Source organism: Micromys minutus, assembly GCF_963924665.1.
Source record: "Micromys minutus genome assembly, chromosome: 17".
Classification (NCBI taxonomy): domain Eukaryota; kingdom Metazoa; phylum Chordata; class Mammalia; order Rodentia; family Muridae; genus Micromys; species Micromys minutus.
The window spans coordinates 39,290,663-39,307,675 of record NC_137952.1 but is presented as its reverse complement, the minus strand read 5'-3'; the positions used below and the strand labels follow the sequence as shown (position 1 = coordinate 39,307,675).

The window sequence follows — 17,013 nt, the reverse complement described above, 5'->3', positions numbered from 1 at the left end:
TGATAAACACTGAAGAAGCCGGAGCTGTTAACTTTATCTTGGGAAATCTCAGAACTGGTTTATTTGGTATCATGGAACCTCTTACTGCTTTCCATACACAATTAGTAATCAGCTGTTTTGTATACTTGTTTTCAGTTCTCATTTCGACAAGCACTGTAATTATAGCTATTAGAATAAAGTCTCTTAACTATTAAAAAAAAAAAAGAGTGACTTCCTTTGGGTGGGGGCTATATTGCTCAGTGGTAAGATCATTTGACTAGAATGCGCAAGGCCCTGGGTTAGACACCCAACAGTATAGAAATAACACAGGAGCTTAAGTAAACCAAACACACATACACAGTAATTATGGTCATATGACATGCCATCGTACACATTAAGGTAAAATGATGGTTGATATGCAGCTATTTTGCTAAGTTCTTATTTTAGGGTTCTAGTACCAGAAGACACCAATATTAGTAGGAGGAAGGTAAGATCACTGACCTATAAGAGATGCTAAAGAGGATTTCAGTGGGAAATGGTGCAAAGCTTCTTAAAACTGAGTTTATGGAAGTATGTTTTTGCATGCTGCAAAGTGTGTTGAACTGCGGCACTAAAATCTGTATGTTTTATCACACAAACTATGTCTCAGTAAACATGGACGTTCCTGTAGGATCTCGTGGAAGCTTGCCGTGATTTGTTGTGTTCTGTTAAAATAGAGCAAACCAAGAAAAACTAGTAGAGACTGAAAGCCAAGATTGATATATTATATGGGCAAAAACTACATACCTCAGTAGAGAAAAGAAGATAACAGAACTTTAGATAATTGTGATTATTTTTATAAGTCTTTTTGTATATACAGTTAGGATCCTAATTAGGATCTAGGTACCAGGAACCTCACAGAATTCTTTGAATAAAATTATAAAATAAAATATATAACAGTGGAAAGCAATGGCTCTTCTCCCAGGACCCGCTGGCACCTTCTACTGTCCCCTGCCATTCTGATCTATATTTGTCTTTTGTCCCTGAAGACACCTGCCTGGACCACAATGCTGTCATCTGGTGACTTTACATCTGCGTCCTGGGAGCTTGTGGTCCTAGTCGACCATGCAAATGAAGGGCGGCAGACAGAAGTCACACTGAGGGTGTCTGGTGACCTGCACATCGGGGGAGTGATGCTTAAGCTCGTGGAACAGATGAGTAAGTCATTCCTTCTCCATGGTTTTTCTGTGTTTGAACCCCTCTCTGTGACTTCTCCTTCCATTACATTCTACGGCCGGCCCTAGATTTCCAGACGGCATGTCCCTCTTCCCCACCTCTAGTTTCTCCCAGGAAGAGAAAGAAGGAACCATGCAAGAGCTTTCGAATGAATCTAGCCATGTTTGTAAAAGCTCAAAATATGATGGATGGATGGATAGATAGATAGATAGATAGATAGATAGATAGATAGATAGATAGATAGACAGACAGACAGACAGATAGATAGATAGATAGATAGACAGATAGATAGACAGACAGACAGACAGACAGACAGATAGATAGATAGATAGACAGACAGATAGACAGAGATAGATGGAGAGATAGATAGATAGATGAGGTATAATGCCATACTCCCACAAGGTCGAGGCCCATCCCACCAGACAGCACAGTGATCTTAGGTGACATGGCATTAATGACAGAATCCATTCTTTGTAAACACTTGATATAAGCTCAGGTTGCTGTCAATGTGTCATCTCTCACTTTCCCACCGACAAAGAGAAGTCTTTTTGAGGCCTTGGAGTTTAATGTCTTGTTTTCTGGGGGTTTTTTTGTTTGTTGGTTGGTTGGTTTTTGGTTTTGGTTTTGGTTTTTTGAGGCCTTGGATGCTGGCCTCTCATTTACCCCAAGACAAAGTTCTTTTCTAAATGCATTTTGAATGGAAGGCAGTGTGCAGATGGAAAAGTGTATTGTAAGGCTCAGGTTAGTGAGCATCCATATTCACGTGACCATCACCCAAATCCAGAAGGAACGTCACCTGCTCCCTATCCCAAGCCCACACTTGCTACTCACTCCCCATCGCTGCCTCACTAAGGGCAACCCCCATTCTGGCCTCTCATTTTCCTGTTTTTGACTTTCACATAAATGGGCTCCAAAGGGATATACACCTTAATAGCTGTTTCCTTTGATTTAATTTTATGTTTAAAAGAAATCCATATTGTTGCATATAGTTTGGGGTCATCTAATTTTATTGCTAAGTGATGTCCTATGGTGTGGAACCTACCACAATTTATCCACTATCCCTTCATGAACATTTGAGTTATTTCCATGATCACTTCATATTGGTAGTAGAATATAATATCTCTTAATACACACTTCTTTTGAGGATTGGATTAGTTCATTCCTTTGTTGTTATAACAAAAATACCTGAGGCTAGGTGACTGTAAAGAAAAGAGGGTTATTTTGGCACATGGTTCTGTCCAAAGGGCTAGGGACTACATCTGATGATAGAAGACCAAAAGACTCTCAAGACAGCATGGGGTATTGTGTAGCAAGGAGTGTGTGTAAGAGAGTGTGCGTTCACATGTGCGTCTCTACCTGGGTTCTCCTGCTTTGTTGTAAAGGCAACAGATTCGACCAGAGAAGCTGCACTTTAGAGGCCAAACGTAATCCTGTTTACTTCCTAAAGACTCCACCTCCCAATACAGGGGTCAGATTAAATCTCCACCTTCTTCATCCCTGACAGTGGGGATCAACCCTCAAGTCATAAAGCCTTGGGGGACCCTCAAACCATATCCCAACCACAGCAGATATGTCCTGTGACAAAGAGAACAATTACGGATCCAACGCCCTCCAAAAGAATTTGATGTTTCGAGAAACCCTATCTCAAAACTCCCCTACCACCACAAAAAAAAAGGTTGATGTCTCCAAGTTTAGCAAAGCGAAAGATTGGACTGACTTCACACCAACAAAACATTAATTTCACCTTTGACACTAATGCTGAAGGAAAGCCTGGGTGTGGAGGTGTACACGGGGCACGGGGGGGTGCAACTCTGACACCAGTGCGTATGTTCTGCACACTGCAAATATGAAAGAGGAGATGAACACGCTGAGAGATTGATCTGTCAGCTTTCTGTGTTCTGTGTGGCCCATGGGGACCATTGCTGTTCCCTTGTGACCCAGTAGCACAAGAATTAATCTCTCTAAGAGATTACGATTGATGAAGCAATCAAGATGGATGCATAGAAGGCTTTGGGGTGAGGTTTAGCATTCATTAGAACTAAAGTTTTGTTTTAGTGTTTTCATGATACCTAGAAGTAAATAAGAGTAGAATTCAGACACCATTTGTTCTCTCTGCCCCTCCTGGGAGACTTTGGAAGGAAGCTAAGAACTGTAGAGCCTTTGAACCATTAAGAGAGAGAGAGAGAGAGAGAGAGAGAGAGAGAGAGAGAGAGAGAGAGAGAGAGAGAGAGAGAGAGAGAGATTGTAGCTAAAGGTTAGTGCTTAACTCGCCACAAATAGACTGGGGTGTCTGCAACCTGTGTGCTCGGCTTCCTCTCATAAACTGTCTCCTCCGCTTTTGCAGACATAGCCCAGGACTGGTCCGATTTTGCTCTGTGGTGGGAACAGAAACGCTGCTGGCTTCTGAAAACGCACTGGACCCTGGACAAGTGTGGGGTCCAGGCTGACGCTCAGCTCCTCTTCACCCCTCAGCATAAGATGCTTCGCCTTCGTCTACCCAACACCAAGACGGTGCGGCTGCGAGTCAGCTTCTCAGCTGTGGTGTTTAAGGCTGTCGCTGATATCTGCAAAGTGCTGAGTGAGTTCCCTGCAGGGGCCACTGTGCCCTTTAGACTCTTGGCAAAGGAAGACAGGAAAATTACTTGGGCTTTCTGCCCGCCTCAAGCCTTTGCTGGAGAACCCTCCTTTACAAGGAAGGAAACTCCCATGCCCAGGGCAGAGCACTGCAGCCCTTCCAAGTGGAATGAGAGGAGAGGAACACTGTTTGCATAAATCAGAGTCATTTCCACAGGCTTACAACTGGTTGTTCAAATACATTTGTAAGTAGAAGTGGGACATGTTAAGTGTGCCACTCCGAATTTGTTTCTCCAAACTGCACGCAGATATTTAAGACAGACCAAAGAATGGGAGTTCTGTCAAATCTTTTATTATGACACACTGTGTGGTCTCTGTCTTTGGGGTGACGGCACTGCACTTTAATTCCCTCGTTAGTACTTGGCTCCTATAAATAAAGACAAACGTCATTTAAGAAGCTTAAGCAGAAAAGCACTCTTTGGGGAGAGAGCTTAGTAAGTACCAGCGGTGAGGAGGCAGAGACAGGGGGATTCCTGGGATTCACTGGCCCACTAGCCTGCCCTACTTGGCAAGGTCCAGGCCAGAGAAAGATCCCATCTCAATAAAACAAGGTGCATGGCTCCTGAGGAATGACGGCTTCTGACCTCACACACATGTGCACACACAAACATCTGTATATATACTATACACACATACACACAAAATACATTTATAAATAGAAGCCTAATCTTTTGGGGAGGTGGTTTTTAAGTATGATCTTATGTAACCAAGGCTTACCTCAGACATGTGATCCTCCTGCCTCAGCCTAAAAAATACTAGAATTGCTAGCATGTGCCACCAGGCTTACCTGATGAACTGGTGTCTCATGGATATAATATCACAGAGACATCACTACTCTGACTGGTCTGTTCTCTGTACGATTCACTACAGAAACAGAGACCCTTGTATTCTGAGTGGTTCTTATTTCCTACTTTTTTAAACGTGTGGGTGTCTTCTTTGGTACCAAGAATATTAAATATCACTCAGGATGTGAACACAAAATATTAAATATTAGGTCTCACTGAGTATTCCCTCTCCCCCACTAAACTATAAGCTGCTTTATTCATTCATTCATTCACTCATTCATTCATTCAACATCTGCTCATCGAGCCCTACGGTGCAGCAGGCAGTGTGGAGTATGGCTGGTACTATGATGAAGATCCCAGACATCTTGCCCTTTGAAACAGGCAGAGATGGATGGGCAACAAATAGGCAAGAAAAAGTAGAAAGCTTTCAAATGGGATGGGAGGTAGAGCAGACAAGGGAAGATGTTCACAGGTTTGGGGATGTCCATGTTAGATGGTAAGAGTTCTGGTGGCCTGAAACAGGACAAGGACAGAAACACTAACTCCGCATAGCAATGTCCAGCACACACCGGCTGCCCAGCGGCTGTTTAGTGAACCATTGGATGCATGGAATATTCCATTGGGGAGCACAAGTTCCTAGAGTGTCCCTGACACTGGCAGGGGAATGTGAAGCAAAAGGACACATTGTTTTTATTGTTTTTTGTTTTGTTTTGGTTTGGTTTGGTTTTTGTAGTTGGCAGTATTCTAGCGAGGGTTCCAACATCAAGTCAGAGACCAAATGAAAAAGCCTTTTCCACACCCCAAAGGGACCAGGCGACACGTCACAGTTGAGGGCAAGCAGTCAGCTGCTCTCTTCCCTAACTGTGGCTTTGAAGACACATTAAGAGAGAGAGCTCTGCTCAGCATCTCTAATCACATCTACCACCAGGAGCTCAGATCAGTTTAGCAGTATGGCGCTTTCCCCTGAGGATCAGAGGAGGCACAGGTCTTTAGTGGAGCTTCACTTTGTTATTTAGGTTTAATGCTTACACTGTAATATTTAAGTTATCAGATGCATACGAAACATACATTTGGGATGGTCCCAGGTGTGTCTGTAGCCTGATGGTCAGGCATCCTGGCTGATGGGGAGAGTCAGACCTCTGAGCACCAAGCAGTTTGTGGATGCTGACTGGCTGAGAGGATCTGGGAGAGCAGGTACCAGAACCCTTAAAGCAGCCACTTCCTTGGATTACAGCTGAAATTGAGGGTGCTCAGTGGATTATCAGCAGCTCTAACTGCAGCTGCACTGTTGGATGAGCCAAGGAAGGGTTATAGCAGCTTGGTTTCTTCAAAAGCCAACTCTGAGATAAGGAATCCAGAACATAGGTCCTGATGCCAGGAGATGCTGTGAGGAACAGGAAGAGAGATGAAGGACAGACATTCATTTTCCAGTAAGAGTGTCACAGTGTGGGCAGCCAGGACCTCTGGTAGGCAGTGTAGACAGCCTTCAGGCTGTTCCAGGAGGTTGAAGGTACCAAAGAAGGAGCTTACCACTGAAGGCTCTTTTCCGGGAGCTCAAATCCTCTCACATGGACTGTTGGAGGTGCACAGCAAAGAACATGGCAGCACAGCCCTTGACAGACACCAGATGCTCTCAGGCGATTAGGAGTCAGGTTGGCACACATTGAAATGATGGCGACTCAGAAGCCAAAACAGAACTCAAGGACCCCTCCAAGGGATAGCAGGAAATGATGACCATTGTGTAGGGAAAAGGAGATTGCAGAGTCAATGGCCCACAAATCAGAAAGGATAAATCAGTAGCTCGTGGATAACATTAAGAGCCGCACAACACCGACTGATGTGTTTGGAGTTGTACGGCAAACCTGTGCTGAAGGCTTGATACCATCCCCTTTGCTCTGTGTGCATTTGAATATTTTCATCACGAGTTAAAACGACAACTAGACTAAGAGTTGAACTATTCTGAGCCTCCCACCACTATCTGCTATCCTTGCCCAACCTTGGGGTCTTGTTCCTTTTCTGCTGTTTCAAACCAGACGTAGTGGGTTCCATTTGCTGTCCAAATCTCCCGAGCCTGACAGAGACCTGTCATTACACAGGACAGCTGTGAGTCTCAGAAGGAATCCTTTTTTTTTTTTTTTTTCTCTGTTTCGTTTTCTTGCTTTTTGCTGTTATCAGGTGTTACTTTGTTTTATTTTAGACATCAGAAGACCAGAAGAACTTTCATTGTTAAAGCCTTCTGGTGACTGTTGTAAAAAGAAAAAGAAGAAAGATAAAAACAGTAGAGACCCAGTGATTGAAGACATCCTGAACCTGGAAAGTTCTTCAACAAGCTCAGGTTCCCCAAGTAAGGGGCTATTTAACCTTCTGACTGTAGACCCCAAGGGAAAACCAGTCTCCCCTTCCTTGCCTGCCTCCCTTCCTCCTCCTCCTCCTCCTCCTCCTCCTCCTTCTTCTTCTTCTTCTTTCTATCTTTCTCTCTCTCTCTCTCCCCTTTCTCTCTCTTTCATCAGTTTGTAAACTGACTGGATGAGAGAGTCTAAAGGAGCCCCAACCAGGACTCTTGAAGCAACAAAGGGAATCCATGTGTCCTCCCTCTTCCTTTCCCTTGCCCCTCCCCCTCTCCACTTTCTCTCCAAGCAAAGGATCAACTGACAAGTTGAGGGAATAGCTCGGTAAGTTTAAAGAGGTCTTAAATTTATACTCTTACAAAGGTATGCTTAGTAACTCATGGTTTTAATTGTGTATCATATGTTGTAAAATGCTAGTACATATATCCCTGAATTGTGGTTGAAAAAGTAAATTTTAGAAAGAAGATAATTCGGATCATTTAGATACATTTTTCTTTTTCTGGTTTATCTTTGTGTGACTCTTTCTTAAGCAGTTTCCATTGGCTTGTACAGGAAAGGCAGGTAAAGATTCTAAGGGAAAAAAAAAAAAAAAAAAAAATATATATATATATATATATATATATATATATATATATATATATATATATATATCAAAACAACTTCACTAGCTTTCTTGTAATAGCGAGGGCTTCCTTGTATAGTGTATTCCAAAGCAAAAGAATAAAAGGGAATTTGAGGTGTGTTCAGAGAGTCAGGTAAGCAGTTGCTGTGTTCTTAAAAGTAGCAAACACACCTCTTTGCTGTCTGAGACATTTGTATCTATGCCCTCAGTTCCCTAATGGCACCAGAAGACAAGAGAACTTTGAATGATTAGAAAAGGTTTACTTGCCAGCATTTATCTGTGATGATTTTCAGAAACTTTTACATGTCTGAAATCCTAGGACTGGAAGGTCCAGACAAGATCTTTACCTGTGTGTACCTGACCTCCCTATCACCCTGTCTCCTGGCACATTTGAATCAAAGTTGTTTCAGTATAACTTCTTCTAAAGATTCCTAAGATAAATCACCTAGTAACATGCCTCTCTCCTTGCCTCATAGTAAGCCCTGGCTTGTACAGTAAGACCATGACACCCACATATGACCCCATCAACGGGACACCAGCCTTATCCACTATGACTTGGTTTGGTGACAGCCCATTAACAGAGCAAAACTGCAGTGTTCTGGCCTTCAGCCAACCTCCTCCGTCACCAGATGTGCTCGCTGACATGTTCCAGCCTCGATCTCTGGTTGACAAAGCCAAGATGAATGCAGGGTAAGGATGGGACTTCATCTTCCTCTTGTCTGAACTGGTGATCATGATTTAAGAGATGTCAAAGAGATGGAACTGTATAATTTGGGGGTTTGTAGGCATGAACGTTGTGCTAGCAAAAGTCAGAAGGCTAACTTTAACAGAAAAAGAAGATGAACAGAGACTAGGGTGGTCTCAATGCCTTTAAAGGGTGACAAGACTGTTGTATTGTCAAATAACTTGATGCATTCCTATCCATAACTGACTCTTGCTGTTACAGGTGCAAAAAGAGTTTTAGGGGGATAGAGAGTAACTTACAAGCACGGTGCTCTCTATGAACCTGTTGGAGATGTTAAAGGTGGTCAGCCTGGCTTATACTGCATTTTACAGAACACTGCTTCTCTCTATTTAAAACTAAGCCCTATGGTTAGAGAGATGGCTCAGTGGTTAAGAACCCTGGCCGCTCTTTCAGAGGTCCTGAGTTCAATTTCCAGCAACCACATGGTAGTTCATGACCATCTGTAATGAGATCTGATGCCCTCTTCTGGCACACAGCTGTACGTGCAGATAGAGCACTCATACATAGAATAAACTAAAATAGAATTAAGATGCAACATTATTCACATTTAAATGTTCGATAGCCACATCTGGCTAGAGGTTAACGCATTGCACAGCACACGTGATTTTTCCCATCTCTGCAAAAGGATATACTAGGCATGTCCAAGCTGTGGCCCATGGGTCGCACATGCACAAGATAGCCACAAATACAGCACAACACAAAATTACCAAGTTCCTTCAATTATGAGTTTCAAACTTTATTTTGTTATGCAGTTGTGTAGTTCTCGACCATGAATTCTGTAGATGGCAGTGCTGTGTTGCTTGTCCAAAGACTGGACACTGGTTAAGCTAGATCTAGCTTTGGGTTGACCACAGCAGAGAAACAGGGCAGCCGTTAGGGACAGAGACTTGCATGCTGGTTCCATCATGGAGCATAGATCATAAAATTCACAAAGACTTGGTCACCTCATCAGCTACACCAAGGTAGTGGCAGACATGATGACATGTGTCTATAATGCCAGCACTCAGGAAGCAAAAGGATCACATGTTCAAAGCCAGCTAGGAATACATGTGAGGTTCTGTCTCAAAAAAAGAAAGCAAGGAAGGAAGAAAGGAAGGAAAGAAGGAAGGAAGTGAAAAGGGAGGAAAGAAGGGAAGAAGTGAGGGAAAGAAAAAAAAGAAGAGAAACACTAGATATCAACCCCCATAGTTTCTTCACTTTCATGTGTCATTAGGAATATTTTTTAACCTAACAACAGTAAGGTAAGATGCAAATACAAGCCATTACGTGCTCATTGGCTTTGCCGATATTGTTTCCCTTGCTCAAGACCATGGGTTTTTGTGGGGTGGTGGGTATGTATAGGAAGTGAGCTGGTTTTTAAATGCTAACCTGTTGTTTCCTAGTTGGCTGGACTCCTCAAGATCCCTTATGGAACAAAGCATCCAAGAGGATGAACAGCTGCTGCTGAGATTTAAATACTACACCTTCTTCGACTTGAATCCTAAAGTAAGAAACCGTTCTCTTGTTTCATTTTGTTCTCCTTTTGTGACGTGCTTGAGGACACTTTCCAGGATCACAAGGTGGCCCACATAAGACACCCCACCACCGTGTAAAATGTCTTTAATGGAAATAGATCATCTAAGTAAAGAGCACTGGTGAATCTCGACCCGACGCGTCTTAGGAGAGTTAAGAGCTAAGATGAGTCTTTTGGACTTCTGTCGCTGTCCTGCTTACAGGAAAGCTGTTTCATAGAGCTGAGTGTCAGCAGCTAACTGGCCCTATAGAAAACACGGAATGAAACAGTGTATCCAGGCAACCTCCTAGCATCAACCCTGTGTAAGGCTTGTGCATCCTCCTCTTCTTCATTTCTCTCTGAGCATTTGTGTGAGGAGCTTGTTTCTACCTCTCTACACTGTTCTCCCCTGCAGCAACACCTCTGCCCTCTTGGGTGATTTGTAACTCTTTCAGCCACCAACAGCCTTAGTTCCCCAGCTTCCCTACTTAATATCTTCCAAAAACAAACTACAACAAAATAAACAAAACAAAACACCTTACTCCTTCTCTGTGTGTGTGTGTGTGTCTGTATGTCTATGTGTGTGTCTGTGTCTGTATGTCTATGTGTGTGTCTGTGTCTGTATGTCTGTGTCTGTATGTCTATGTGTATGTCTGTGTGTGTGTCTGTGTCTGTATGTCTATGTGTGTGTGTGTGTGAGACCATGTCTCTCTCTCTCTCTCTCTCTCTCTCTCTCTCTCTCTCTCTCTCTCTCTCTCTCTCTCTCCCTCCCTCCCTCCCTCCCCCCCTCTCCTCTCCCTTTCTCTATCCCTCCTTCTCTCTCTCCTCTCCCTCCTTCCCTCCCTCCTTCCCTTCCTCCTTCCCTCCCTCCTTCCCTTCCTCCTTCCCTCCCTCCTTCCCTCCCTCTGTGTGTATGTGTGTTTTGGACACTTGCACATATGGAGGCCAAAGTCAAGATGAGGTGTCCTCCTCTACCATTCTATAACTTGTGTTTGAGACAAGGTCTTGAGCTGAATGCCGAGGTCACCAAATTTAGCTAGACTGGCTGGCAGCAAGTCCCTGGGACCTCCTGTCTACCCTTCCCCAGCACTGGGATTATCGAAACCACCATACTGGGCGCTGGGAATCTGAACTCAGGTCCTCATGCTTGCTCAGCAAAAACTTTGCAGACTGAACCACTTCCCTAACCTATTCCTCGTTATTTCTATCATAAAGCCTTGGATTGGACCCAGGGTAAAGATGATGGGTCTGTCCTGGGTCTAGAATGTGTCATTCCCAGTGAACTGTGGCAAAAGAGGACATTTGGGCAAGTGTTTCATTTTGCTTTGTTTTTAAGTTCCTTATGAAACCTGTTTGTGCTTCCCTTTTTTTGCATTTTCTACTAGATACAAATTGGTTCATTTTCTGTGATTTTATGTTTTTGTTGTTTAAAAAGTGCTTCATAAATTGTGAAATATTTCTGACCTACAAAGAGTATTAAAAATAGTACTTTATCCTAAAGTAAAATATTTTTCTTTTTCTTTTAAAATTTTACTTTTAATTAAAATATTATATCACTCACTTTCTCTCTTTCTAACCCTTCCCATGACCTCCTCCACTCCCTCTCAAGTTCATGGCCTTTTTTTTTTCTCTCTCTACAATATGTAAATAAATCTACAACTGCAATCTGCTGAGTTTGTGCTGTGTATTGAGCAGAAGAGAGGTCAGCCGGCCAGGAACATGGGGAGTGGGGGATGGGGAGAGAAGGGACAGAGGGTAAGAGAGTCAGAGGGTAAGGAGGTAAGAGAGTGAGGGGGAGGCCAACAACCCCTTTTATAGTGAGTCTGGCATACCTGGGTCTTGCCAGGTAACTGTGGGGTGGATCCTAGAAGGAATGCCAACAATGTGTTCTTAACTGAATAAACAATAAAACCCAGAGCAGATCTCAAAAGTCACTGTAAGTCAAAATGCAAAGTAGTCCAGTTTCCGCAGATAGCAATGTGGCAATATCAGAATTATAATTCTACTTTGACCTGCAAATCTTTGTATAGTGTAGTGGGACTTCTGTGACCTTATATAACCTATAGTGACTACTATAGGTTATTACTGAGTAACTGGTTTTTAAAAACTATTGGAAACCACCTGAATGTCCATCAGTAGAGAATTGCTTATGTATATCATGACACATTTATGTCATACCATTAAAAAGAATGCGACCGCTCATTTGTTATTTATTGGTGAACACATCTAAATATGTTTAAAGCATGTGAATTAAGGAAAGAAACTTCTATTTCTAGCTCTGACAGTCCACACTATCTTCAAGTTGTATAAACAATAAGAACATTAGAGGATCCCAGGATACTGACCTGGGATCAGGCAGAGAACCCTGTAGTCAGATTAAACAGTAAACTTATTTGAGACCATGGGGATGATGTCGTGACTGGCATGTGGGAAAAGCATTCACTGAGCTGCCGAGACAGAAACAGGAATGTGTATAACAGATGTGAGAATCCATCCATGCCCTCCAAGGTGTGAAGCCCTAGCTTTAGTCAACCAGGAGACTGAAGGCTACGTATTAACCCGAGTAGCCCATACCCAGGTCCTGGTGGTTATTATTGCAGTGACGAAACACCATGGCTAAAGCAGCTTGAGGAGGAAAAGGTTTGTTTGGCTTATTCTTCCACATCACTGTTCATCCAAGGAAGTCGATGCAGGAACTCACACCGAGTCATGGAAGGGTGCTACTTGCTGGCTTGCTCCTCTTGGCATGCTCATACTTTCTTAGAGAATCCAGGGCTACCAGACCAGGCATGGCGTCACCCATAGTTGACTGAGCCCTCTCCCGTTAATCACTAATTAAGACAATGCCCTACAGAGTTATCTCCAGTCCAATAGAGACATTCTCTCAAAGAGGGTCCCTTCTCTCTGGTGACTTTAGCTAGTGTCAACTTGACATAAAACTATCCACCATATCCATTGAAGAAAGAGTTGTCCCTAAACCAGTGGAGAAGAGATCAAAGTATTCTCAGAGGTAGAAACCTACAGGATGTTTACAGATTGATGCCTCAACCCCTGATGGGAAATCCAGCCTCTGAGAGGGAAACCTCAAAGCCAGGCGGGACCAATAGAGAGAGGCTCTGGACAGCTCTGGGGACAGGGCTTGGCCAGCATTGGTCCTATTGATTTCCTGCCGTTAAACTGTAATTGCAGATAATTGTAGTTTAATGTATTTTATAAGCCATTGTTTTATTTGGCTGTGGAGCACATAAAGATGTTCAGGTATGGGAACTTTTATTACACTTTTAAAATCTTTATTAACTACTCTGAAGTATTAGTACCTAGACACACTAGGACTGTGGAGCTGACAACCACATAGGTTGTTTTGACTGTTTTGACATCACTATTTAGATTTTGTCTATAATCTATGAAATAAAAGAGGTCTGGGGGGGAGGGGTGGTAGTGGCTGCATGGCTTTTAGTTTTGTTTCTTTTTGAGAGGAGACTGGCTATGTTGTCCAGGCAGGTGTCTCAAATGATCCTCCTGCTTCAGGCTCCCCAATATCTGAGATGGCAGCACCTGGATTCATGTTTACTGTACACGTGTGTTTCTTTTACTTGTAAAGTCTTGATTGAACAAAAATCTATGTACTACAATACCATTCCCTGGAAGTCAGGGGTCATGGCACACACTGTAATTCTAGCTTGTCAGCTTTCCTTCTTACCATTATCAGAGCTATTCACTGGTTTGGGCTTGCTTCACATTTAGACATTCCCTAGTGCCTCTATTCTTAACAGGCATAAGATTAATACAAAAGGAAAAATAAGCCAGTACTAACCAGCTCACAAGGAGTCTACTGAGGTCCTCTTGAGTATTTTTTATTCCTCCTTCATGTTTTCTTTATCAATTTTATTTCTTCTAAGTATATAGTATATATGTGTGTGTGTATTATATATTATATATGTATAGTGTATAGCTATTGTTTTTTAAAAAACATTCAAATGGACCTGGAGAATTGGTTCAGTGATTAAAACCGCTTGCTGCACAACCCTGAAGACCTGAGTTTAGATCCCAGCACCCCCAGTAGCTAATGAGGCATGGTTGCACATGGGCCTGTAACTCCAGAATGAAGTAGGCAGACACAGAGGCTTTCTGGATGCCAGCAAAGCTGAAAAACTATGAACTCTGTGTTGGGGAGAAGCCTTGCCTCAAAGGGATAGGCAGAGGGTGATGGAAGAGAATACTAACACAGTTCTCTGGCCTACTTTCACATGCCTACATGAATATATGCCCATACTGCACACAAACACATACCACATGCACGAGAGAGAGAGAGAGAAAGAGAGAGAGGGGGGGGGAGAGAGAGAGAGAGAGAGAGAGAGAGAGAGAGAGAGAGAGAGAGAGAGAGAGATTAGAAAATGATTTCCTAAAAACAGAACAAATCTTAACATAGAAACTATGACTTAATGAGAATAGAATCTTGGTCTTACAAGCTGAACAGTTTGTGGTGGTGTCACTTGTACAGTATTGTGGATGTACCTATGCCACTAAACTGTACATCTTAAATGGTCAAGACAGGTTTTGTTAGACATATCCTATCACAATTGACATTGTTTTAAGTCAAATGCAAAGAGGGGTTATTTAGGATAAAAATAGTGTTTAGCCTGAATGAATAAGCTCTGAAGTCTCATATACCTATATATGAATGACGTTAAAAAAGATCTTACTATTTGTCACAATACACATTGGTCTGGAGGACATATACGTGCCAGGGGCCAGGACTGGTGGTTGCTCTTTCTTATTTAGTTCTTCTTGAAGCAGCAGAGGGGGAAGAGCATTGTTGGGGGTAAGACTTGGTCCTACTAGATATTTAGGGTTGCTGTATAATAAAACACTTACCTACATTAATTCTAAGTCACTTGCTGTGTGGCTGACCTGCCTGTCTGAGTTCCTCTGAGGCCAGAAACTATTCAGCACCTCACTATCAAACAGCAAGGGATAAGTGAAAAAATTTATTGCTGGTACTTCTTTCTCTGGTCAATCTGCCAGAAGCCTCTCTGGATACACTAATTAACTCTTTGTGAACCGAAGAGGAAGAAATTAAAATAATTATGATGCTGTATACGGGCAAATATGCACAGACACATATACATTTGAACACGTATATGCCCACACTCTGTCCAGGCCCAACCATATGCCACAATCAACTTCATGAGTATTCTTACATGTTTACACATATATACATATACCTACACACAAACATATAGACAAACAGACATACACATTTGAATGAATGGATGGATGGATAGATGGATGGGGCAAAACTCCCCAAGTCAAAGCATCCAAACAACAACTTTATTTCTTTTCTCTGGTCTTTTATACCTTCTTAGACAAAACGTTCTTTAGAAAATTACCTCGGAGATAAAATGTTACATAGAATGGGAGTTACAGAAGGATGTTGATATTAAGTTCAAAGTAGTGGTTTTTTTTTTTTTTTTTTAAATATACTCGTTAAAAGTTCAGAGCAACAGTTTTTACATGGCCTTGCCTTATCATAGTGCACATCTGTGGCATTATCCTTGGACCTAAATGTTTTCCCTTGAACACAAATTTCTTTCCAAGTCAATTTCCCTTTTTAGTGGGATTATGAAAGATCATTGTATTTCTTATTATGCAGTCTTTACTTACTATTCTGAAGAGTGGGCACATTCTTGATTCAAACGTTATTGTATGTTTCTGGCACCTAAGACCATCTCCAAAAACTTTCTTCCTAAAATTATTTGAATCAAATCGGGAATTCTATAGAATTATTATCAAGTTGTCTATATAGCATCACTACAAGACAAGTATATCTTTATAGGTCTGCAGAGATCTTCTCAAAAGGGCCGGCTAATACCTAGTGATAGCTACATGTTTAATAATAACAGGGAAAGCATATTAATAGCAGGAATCTTTCCTAAAATGAATTTCTTCTAGGCCTTGCCTATCGGACCAAATCTATTGTGGATTTTAATCCAAGGCGGACTCATCTCAAGAAGATGACTGTTGGCTATTAGCTTCTCCTCTGATGGCTCCTGGCACATATGCCTGTAAAATAAAGCAAATGCTTGTGCATTGATTCCAAAAAGGGAAGAAGTAGGAGTTAAAGAACACAAATACACTAAGCTGCAGTATTTTAATATGGCTGTAGTTATTCCTTAACCAACTAGTTCCTCCAAACAACCACACAGAGAGCTTTTAATATTTCAAATCTTAGGCCTTATCTGGGCAGGCTTTCAAGTAGCTCATCTAAATCAACCTGACCATCTAGTTTTATCCCAGTACCTAACTGTACCTTCCAAGCCTATAGTCATATCTGTCTCCATTCATGTCTCCTGGCAAAAATGCCTTTCTCTATCTTTTTCCCAGAGTTCTTTTTTCCCTCCCAGGAAGTCCCACCTTCCACTTCCTGCTTAGCCAATTGTTCATCAGATTTTTATTAAAGCCAACCAGAGAATTCCTTAGGTAGGGGAGGAAGGACAACTTCACACAGTGCACACCAACAAGGCATGGTACTACAGACAGAGTTAACTGGGAATGGCATAGGCTTTGAGAGCTCAAAGCCCACCCCATAGTGACACACCTCCTCCAATAAGGTTACTCCTCCTAATCCTTCCCAAACAGTTCCACCACCTGAGGACTAAGCAGTCAAATATGAGCCCATGAGGGCTACTCTCATTCAAACTACCACATGGAATAAATAACATTCTATTGTGTGTATGTATTGCCTTTCATTCGTCTGCTTCTTCATTGATGTTGCTTCAACATTTTGGCTGCTGTGGATGTTTCTATGAATTAGTTCAATCTGTTTGAATTCTCACTCTCAGTTTTCTAAAGGAATAGAATTGCTAGGTCCCAGTTTCTGGTTTCTCTGTCCCATGTTAGACAGCTGTAGACTTACGTTCTGACTGCACCACAACCTCACCACCCCTGGATATTGCCTGGTTTTCAGATTGGATTCATCATAGTGGTGTGAGGTGGAACCACACTGAGCTTTTGTATTTTAAATTCTTTAATCCATTTGTCCATTCATGTGGGGTGGTGTTATTTTTTTTTTCTTGTTTTGGATTTTTATTCTCTGAATACCCATGCATTTCCCATGTTGTATGTGTTTTTGCTTTCTAGTAAATATATATGCATGTGCATTAGTAACTGATGTCCATCATAAATTAATGCCA

General features: G+C 42.1%; 1 protein-coding gene across 1 annotated transcript in view; it reads left to right on the top strand.

The window, feature by feature from the left end:
* Window positions 1-1,025: 1,025 nt before the first annotated feature.
* FERMT1 (FERM domain containing kindlin 1) overlaps window positions 1,026-17,013 on the top strand; it is a gene marked incomplete at both ends in the record, with an annotated part of 33,851 nt that continues 17,863 nt past the window's right edge. Inside the window, 5 exons of the mRNA XM_080930984.1 lie at window positions 1,026-1,176; window positions 3,539-3,772; window positions 6,811-6,957; window positions 8,060-8,273; window positions 9,711-9,813. Coding sequence (XP_080787110.1) covers window positions 1,026-1,176; window positions 3,539-3,772; window positions 6,811-6,957; window positions 8,060-8,273; window positions 9,711-9,813 — 849 coding nt within the window. The remainder of the gene's footprint in view (window positions 1,177-3,538; window positions 3,773-6,810; window positions 6,958-8,059; window positions 8,274-9,710; window positions 9,814-17,013) is intronic.